At 36.2% G+C, this 8,871-nt stretch overlaps 1 protein-coding gene across 1 annotated transcript in view; it reads left to right on the forward strand.

The window, feature by feature from the left end:
• The window catches only part of LOC116272400 (deleted in azoospermia protein 3-like), a 49,477-nt gene extending 41,143 nt beyond the window's left edge, over positions 1 to 8,334 (forward strand). Inside the window, exons 14-15 of the mRNA XM_031661132.1 lie at positions 375 to 473; positions 4,771 to 8,334. Of these exons, the coding sequence (XP_031516992.1) occupies positions 375 to 438 (64 nt within the window). The 3' untranslated portion in view covers positions 439 to 473; positions 4,771 to 8,334. The remainder of the gene's footprint in view (positions 1 to 374; positions 474 to 4,770) is intronic.
• The last annotated feature ends 537 nt before the right edge of the window (positions 8,335 to 8,871 follow it).

Raw genomic sequence — 8,871 nt, forward strand, 5'->3', positions numbered from 1 at the left:
AAGTGCAGTGGTGTGATCTCGGCTCACTACAACTTCCGTCTCCTAGGTTCAGGCAGTTCTCCCTGCCTCAGCCTCCTGAGTAGGTGGGATTACAGGCTCCCGCCACCACACCCAGCTAATTTTTGTATTTTTTAGTAGAGAAGGAATTTCATCATGTTGGCCAGGATGGTCTTGAACTGCTGATCTCAGGTGATCCGCCCACCTCGGCCTCCCAAAGTGCTGGGATTACAGGTGTGAGCCACTGCTCCCAGGCTCTTTTGCATTTCTTTAGAAGTAAACTAATATGTTCACTAAACAATAAAAAAAAAAAACCACCCATATTAAAAGTGAGTGAAAGAATTCTCTTTACATTACTGAACACTTCTATGTTTCAGAAATCTGTGGACCGAAGCATGCAAACAGTGGTATCTTGTCTGTTTAACCCAGAAAACAGACTGAGAAATTCTGTTGTTACTCAACATGACTACTTCAAGGTATGAAAGGAACACTATCATAATTAAAAAGCACACTTCTTAGTTTTCAAGTTAGGTGTTTTCCTTGTGGTATATGTATTTTGAGATTTCTTAGAGCATTTTTTATTTATTTATTTTTTTGAGACACAGAGTCTCGCTCTGTTGCCCAGGCTGGAGTGCAGTGGTGCCATCTAGGCTTACTGCAAGCTCCACCTCCTATGTTTACTTAATGCCATTCTCCTACCTCAGCCACCTGAGTAGCTGGGACTACAGGTGCCTGTCACCATGCCCAGCTAATTTTTTTGTATTTTTAGTAGAGATGGGGTTTCACTGTGTTAGCCAGGATGGTCTCGATCTCGTGACCTCGTGATCCACCCGCCTCGGCCTCCCAAAATGCTGGGATTACAGGCGTGAGCCACTGAGCCCAGTCTAGAGCATTTAATTGAATGGTTGGCATATGATTGTAACCCAGTAAACCAGAATAGGTTTTACCTGGCAGTATATTTTTTGCTGCTGAACCTTGATATATAATGTAGTTACATTTAGGGAAGGATCCTGCAGCAGAAATTTGTAATTGAAAGGGTTTACCAGAGAAGAGAGTTAGTTGACTACCTTGACCAAATTGTAAAAGAAAATTTTAGATATAGAAAGCAGATCTTGGCCAGGTGCTGTGGCTCATGCCTGTAATTCCAACACTTGGGGGCTGAGGTGGGTGGATTGCTTCAGCTCAGGAGTTCAAGACCACCCTGGGTAACGTGGCAAAACCATATCTCTACAAAAATCAGCCAGTTGTGATCATTTCTGTTTGTAGTCCCAGCTACTCCAGAGGAGGCTAAAGTAGGAGGATCACTTGAGCCTGGGAAGTTAGACTGCACTGAGCCACGATCGTGCTATTGTACGCCAGCCTGGGCAACAGTGGGAGACCTTGTCTGAAAAAAAAAAAAAGAAAAAAAAGTAGAACTTAATACATGCATATTGGACTACAGAGAAGAAAAGAAATTGTTTATTCAGATGATACACCTGAACAGTGTGAAGGGAGAAAAGGGGTAAAGTGAAGCAGTAAAAAGTTGAGTAGAAAGAAAGGTTGATTCAGAGCTGGTGAAGTGGAAGAGAATGTGACTAGTTGAATTCCAGAAAGATCTGATTTCTTATCCCACTTTCTAACCATGTTGGATAGATAAATCTTAAGGCTGCAGTTTTTACAAGTGTAAAATGAGAAGGTACAGGACTAAAGGTTTCTGGGTCCCTGTGGTTCTAAGTCTATAAATATGAAAAAGAACTTGTCTATAAATATGAAAAAGAACTAACAGTCCAATGGGAGAGAAATAGTATGGTTAATAAAGGGAAGGCGTTTTTTAAATGATAGTTTTATTGAAATAATACTAGTAGTACAATTCATGTATTTAAAGTGTACACTTCACTGTTTTTTCATATATTCAGTTTCGCAACTTTTCATATATTCAGTTTTGCAACCATGTCCACAATTTTAGAATATTTAAATCACCCCCCTACCTTAGCAGTCACCTGCTGTTTTCTTGGAACTTGTGTATCCCTAGGCAACCACTAATTTACTTTCTTTTTCTAAGGATTTTCATGTCCTGGACATTTCATGTATATGGAATCATATAATGTGGCCTTTAGTGACTGGATTTTTTCACTCAGCATAATGCTTTTAAGGTTCATCAATATTCTAGCACGTATCAGAACTTCGTTTCTTTTTATTTATAGATATTACCTCATTCTGTTTATCCATTCATCTGCTAAAGACATTTGGATTATTTCCTTTTTTTAGCTGTTTAAATAATGCTGTGAACGTTCATGTACAAGTTATTGTGTGGACATGTTCTTATTTCTCTTGTGTATATACTTGGGAATGGAATTGCTAAGTCATATTTAACTTTTAGTGGAACTGCCAGATTGGTAAAAACCGGCTACACACTTTACATTCAAAAGGAAATGTTTAACCATCACTTTGTGTCTTAGAACTAGCTTTGTTTTTTCATCTGTGAATGTATATAAGATGAAGCCTAAGCCTTTTTACAGGGTTATATTATGGATCTCCTGTATAATATAGAAGAGTAGAGCCAAATAGCAGAAGTAAGTTCTTAACATCTTTGCAACAGAGAGTAAACATATTTAAAATTGACATTTGTTGTCTTGTTGATTCGTTCTACATAGTGTAATTTAGAAAAGAAAGAACTGGCATTGTACATCAGCTTATCTTACCCAAAGTCCTGATGATTACATTGGTGTCTGCAGTAGTACTTAAATGATTTTCAAAGCAGAAGATAGTCGTGTGTGTGTTTTTTTTGTTTGTTTGTTTGTTTGTTTGTTTTTGAGGTGACCTCATTTGGTCATCTAGCCTGAAGTGCAGTGTCACAATCACAGCTTACTACAACCTAAAACTCCTGCATTCAAGGGATCCTTCTACCTCAGCCTCCCAAATAGTTAGGACTACAGACATGCACCACCACACTTGACTAGTTAAAAAGACTTTTTTTTTTTTTTTTTTGAGACACAGTCTTGCTCTGTCACCCAGGCTGGAGTGTGGTGAGGTGATCTCCGCTTAATGCCAGCTCCACTTCTCAGGTTCATGCCATTCCTCTGCCTCAGCCTCCCAAGTAGCTGGGACTACAGGAACCTGCCACCATGCTTTTTGGTTAACTTTTTGTATTTTTAGTAAAGACAGGATTTCATCGTGTTAGCCAGATGGTCTCAATCTTCTGACCCTTGTGATCTGCCCTCCTTGGCCTCCCAAAGTGCTGGGTTTACAGGCATGAGCCACCGTGCCCAGTCAAAAGATTTTTTTTTTTTTTTTAAAGAATCTTACTATATTGTTCTGGCTTGTCTTGAACTCCTGGACTCAAGTGATCTCCCTGCCTCAACCTCCCTAAGTGCCAGGATTACAGGTGTGAGCCAACGTGTGCAGCCCAGAAAATATTTTTTTAAACTTGAGTTCTAACCTGGTGTTAGACAAAAGACTCCCTTTAAAACTTAGTTTTCTGCTCATTTGGGAGAGGAATCAAAAGTTGGCATCCTGCAGTTACCTGACATCTAGACCTATTCTGATTGACTGTATGTTGTTACATTGAATCAGAATGCCTGAGGTATTTTTGAATGTATTTACAATTTCCATAGCTAATTTCATTCTTCATTGTCTTAATTCTCTAGCCCCTTCACAATCTTGTTTCCTATATGACCTGTGAAGATACATGTCAGTGACCAGTTTTCTAGATTTTAACCTAAATAGGATATCACTCTTTTGACAGATGAGTTAACTTTCAGAAGCCACTTTTATTTATATGAAAATGAAACTGAAGTTCTTAAAAAAGGGCACAGTTAGCTTTGTAGAAAAGGAAATACTGGCCGGGCGCGGTGGCTCAAGCCTGTAATCCCAGCACTTTGGGAGGCCGAGGCGGGTGGATCATGAGGTCAGGAGATCGAGACCATCCTGGCTAACATGGTGAAACCCCGTCTCTACTAAAAATACAAAAAACTAGCCGGGCGTGGTGGCAGGCGCCTGTAGTCCCAGCTACTCGGAGGCTGAGGCAGGAGAATGGCGTGAACTTGGGAGGCGGAGCTTGCAGTGAGCCGAGATCGCGCCACTGCACTCCAGCCTGGGTGACACAGCACGAGACTCCGTCTCAAAAAAAAAAAAAAAAAAAAAAAGTAAATACTATTATGTTATTACTCATTCACTCTTTCCCATTCCTCCTCCTAAGGCCTCTCACTTCTTTCTGCACATCTGTAGGCAAGATAAGAGTGAAAAGAAAGTTTTGCATGTATTTTACATTTTTACCTTCCTTTCTCAAGAATGATATATCTTCACAGGTTAATGGTATGTCTTTAAATGCCAAACCTTACATATTTTAACCTAAAAGCGTGACATTTCAGTTTGGAGAGCTGTTCACAAGCTGTGGTTCCTATTAAGTGCAGTTCAGTTAGTGTAAACAGTATTTTTTACAATTACATTTTCTACCAGCTGTCTTTGGGATATTCCTGCAAAATTATTAACTAAGAAGTACATGAAATGATACTGAGTTTAAGTCCTGTTATTTATGAGTTTACTGGGATTATTTTTTTATTATCGATTTCTTTTTCAACTAAACTATGTAATAAAACTAGCCATCTTGGTACATTTGTTATCCTAGTGTTCAAATATGCTCCTTGAAAAGAATCATCTTTTTTTCTGATTATTTATAACGTTTAAATCCTAAACAAATCTTAAACAAATGGTTTAAATTTTGACAACATTCAGATCCATAGTAGTCATCAGAAATTTTCGGTAAAATAAAAGGACTATTTCTGTCTTTTCCAGGATAAAAGAGTGCATCACTTCAGAAGAAGTTGGGCAGTATTTAAATCTTTTTGATCCTCCCAGCTATCTAGTTTCATGCGAAGTTGCTGGTTTTGAATATTAAGCTAAAAGTTTTCCACAGTTATCGAAATTCTGAATTTTGGTAAATCACACTGAAACTTTCTGCATAAGTTGTAGACTCTATAGTTTTATTTTACATTGAAACTATTCTTCATTAGATGTTTATTCAGAACCTGGTTCTGTGTTTAATATGGTTGAAAGTAAAAAATAATTGAGATTGAAAGAACATTAAGATGTATCTGCAAGTATTTTTTAAAAATTGAAACTTGCATTTTAAGAGTTTAAAAGCAAGTACTGATTTCCAAAAAAAGTTTTTAAAACCTATTTTGAAGGGTAAGAATTTTGGTAGGCTGAACACAAGCATTTCACTTCTCCAAAAGTACCTGTGAACAGTACAGTGTTTACAATATTGAGCTTTGCATTTATAATTTATCTAGAAATTTACCACAAAAGCAGAATTTTTAAAACTACATTTTTAATCAGTGGAACTCAATATATAGTTAGCTTTATTACAGTCTTCTTATCTAAACCCAGTAAACCAGATTTTAAGCAAACAGTCCAATCAGTGAGTCATACGTTTATTCAAAATACTTTATCTTTTATCTAGAGTCCACACATACATATCAAATTTGATTGGGATGGTAATTAGGGTAACTAAAATTCTGGGCCTAATTTTTTAAAGAATAGAAGACAGACTAAACTTTACTATTTACTAGGTATATAACCTTCTCAATGAGTTACCATTCTTTTTTGTAATACTATTCATTTTTCTTAAAATGCCAAACTTAATGGCTGTGTGTCAAATTGTGCAAAATACTGGTATTAATGCTGCAGCTTTTTTTATGTCACTCAAAGGTTAATCAGAGTGTCTGAAAGGAATTGTTTATATAAAAACATTGAAGTATTAGTTAACTTACTATAAGTAGATCTTTATTTTTGTTTTTTAGCCGGTTATATTTCCTTTTGTAAAATAAAACACGTCCAGAAGAGTCAAAATAGGTAGTTCTGATATTTCTAATCCACTAAAGTTGTTTAGTAAGTGTATCTTAAGAATCTGCTAGAGTTAAAGTTAACGTTGTTTCTAGATTAGCTGGTGTCCTGATTGTACATTGTGACACACAACTAGAGCACCAGAGTTCTTTTGCTATATGCACAGTCTTTCCTAGCCTCTTTTACTAGTCTTTCAGGAGGTTTGCTCTTAGAATAGATGATGTAAAGAATGGAAGTAGCTGTAAGAGCAGTTCAAGGGCCAAGCCCTGGAATGGTAGCAATGTTATATATAATGCCTTTCTAAGGAAAACATTTGAATCAGTATAATTTGATCTGCCATGAACATGAATTTAAAGTGGCTTTCTGGCCCTTCTTTCAATGGCTTCTTACCTAAAATGTGGAGACTCTTAATGTAATTACTATGGGCCACATTACTAATGCCCACTGGGGTCTATGATTTCTCAGAATTTTTGTTCTGAATCTGAAGGAAAAAGTCTTTTAACTTTAGAATTCGCAAGAGGGCTTTATTACACCTCAGAAATTGAAAGCACCATGAATTTGTCTGTTAAAAAATTATCTGTAGTTATTTTAGTGCTTTAAGATTCTGACACATCATTTTCTATAAATGATACCTGTATTCCAAAGAACTAATTCTAATTATTCCGATATGTCCTTAAGAAGTAAGAGAATAAATTTTTGTCTTTGTTGAAGTATTTAAAATAGTAACGTAAAAGAGATACAGTCCTGAACCTTTCAAAATGGAAAATTAATTCTAAACTTAGAAATGTTTCTACTACCTTTTGCTGATATTATCTTTATATAAATGAATAAAAACTTTTTTCCTTCAAAAGTGTGTTTGGCTTTCTGATGTAATCTAAAATGGTTGAGAGTTGGGTGGGAACTGTGTAACAGGGTTTAGATTCGTGTAACAAGGTTTAGCTTCTTAAAATGCAGAAGTATAAAGTTCATTTTACTAATGTGGCAAGAGTTAGCCCATACAAGAAAATGTAGGTACAAAGAAATTTAAGAGGTGCATCAACAGTAGTGTGGAGTCAATGCTGGTGAACACATCTGACTGCTATCTCATGGCTAAGGTCCCTCACATTTTGGACGCTATGAAACATTTTGTCTGTTGTACACTTTGGGCCTAGTCTCTAGATCATTTATTTTGGGGTATTGCAGTTGCCTAATAGAGCTTAAATTTTTTATATTGCATGTACTTCCTGTGGATACAATCAAAAAGATCAATACCACCTCTTCTAGCTCTAGTACTCAGCTCTAGTACTAGCTCTAGTACTCAGTTGTATAAGCTGAGTCCAGTGGAGAGGAAATTCCTGACACTCTTGTATTTCATTAGTTAGTAAGCTTACTGATTCATAACTATAAAGTTGACTCCAAGGATCTACAGGATACCAAACAGTGCTTTCTGCATCACCAAAGATTAAATTGTGATGTTTAGTGTCCAATAGTAGGCTAAAAATCAGTAATTCTTTTATGTGAATATGTGTATACATATGTGTGTCTGCATATGCATATATCTGTGGGTACATGTATGCTAACCATTATCCAGAATATTTGGTTCTAGCTGATCAAGCTGCATATAGCATTTTCAGATCCCAAAACTAAACTACATATAGATAAGATAGTTGCTTTGTATACCAGCTTGTTACTTCAAGCATGTTTGTAGTTTTGTATTATCAACACAAAATCAAATCTTTGGAATTGGAGTATACAGTTCCGCACTTTTTTGTAAAAAGCTCAAGTTATAGCAAAATCAAGGAACTCTAAAAATGTTGGTCACCTCCATAAGTGTATTCTGCATATTGTTTTTTTGTTTTTCTAAAATCAGATTACCTTTAATTCGAAACAACTTCAAAATTGATAGTACCTGTCTTGTAAGGAAGTAATTGACTCTTAAATACTCCACAGCACTTCCCTCTCGTTATAAAGCACCTCTAATCCTTCACTAAAATGTTCTTGGCTTTAAAAGTAAACTGATAAAAATGGGCTGCCAGATTGCTTAATCGCCTTGCCTGCTTTCATTGCTGTCAGTTGAGGTTAAAAAGGAGCAGCAACGATAAGGCAGCATACCATTCTGCTTTCACAAAGATGGCAATACAGAATGTGGGGAAACATACGGGAGAGAAAAGGAGCAGTATTTTCCATTGACCAAGTCTTGCGAATGGGCCAGCTGTTGAGTATGATCATTTGGAATCCCTAGATGAGGATTGTTCCTGTACTTGTTTCGATAACTAATCTGTTCCTTCCCAATATGTGTAGTATGTCTCTGTATGTAACTGATTGTTGTGAGCAGTTCCTTACCAGTCATCAAAGACAGAATTTTCCATCTGTAGGCAGTACATTTTGTAGTAGAAAACAATAGACATAAATAAGTAGTTGAAACTATAAACAGGTGTTTTTAAATGCTCATACAAAATATCCAATCTGCATAGCAAAGAAATAATAGGTAATTCAACATTGCATTTATAGTTAAAAACATCTGTCCAATATGGCTGTAGCTGTGGTCCAATCCCAAGAAATTGCAAAAAAAAAAAAAAAAAAAATTGTCTCGATACAGAAATTGAAACTACCGCTGTACAATTAAACTCTACAGTAGCTATATTTTACATTTTTAACTGGTCTGAAACAGTTTTCTAGTTAAGTCTGCAGTTCATTTTCCCAAGACAAGGCTTTTTATCTTATGTGCACCTTTGTTAATGCTGCACGTCAGGAATGTGCATTTATCCACATAAACTTTCCAGATACCAGTTCACTGGGTCTTTAACAATAGAACAAATGCTTGCATGACTGGGATATTGAGGTCATGAATGCTCTTTATAAATTTGAAGCAATAGTAACATTTTAAGCACTTTGGAAAGTTTGAGGTTTTATAATCCTTAATTAGCTTTCTATACAGAGAGCTAGCAAAAATAAGGTTCTAATCACATCTATTATCTTTGCCCAAAATAAAATGGATAGACACACTCCATTCCGGCTCAATCTTAAATGAAACTTTACTATAGAAGAAAGGTTCTTGATACTGATACAGCC

Source organism: Papio anubis, chromosome Y (assembly GCF_008728515.1).
Source record: "Papio anubis isolate 15944 chromosome Y, Panubis1.0, whole genome shotgun sequence".
NCBI classification, from domain to species: domain Eukaryota; kingdom Metazoa; phylum Chordata; class Mammalia; order Primates; family Cercopithecidae; genus Papio; species Papio anubis.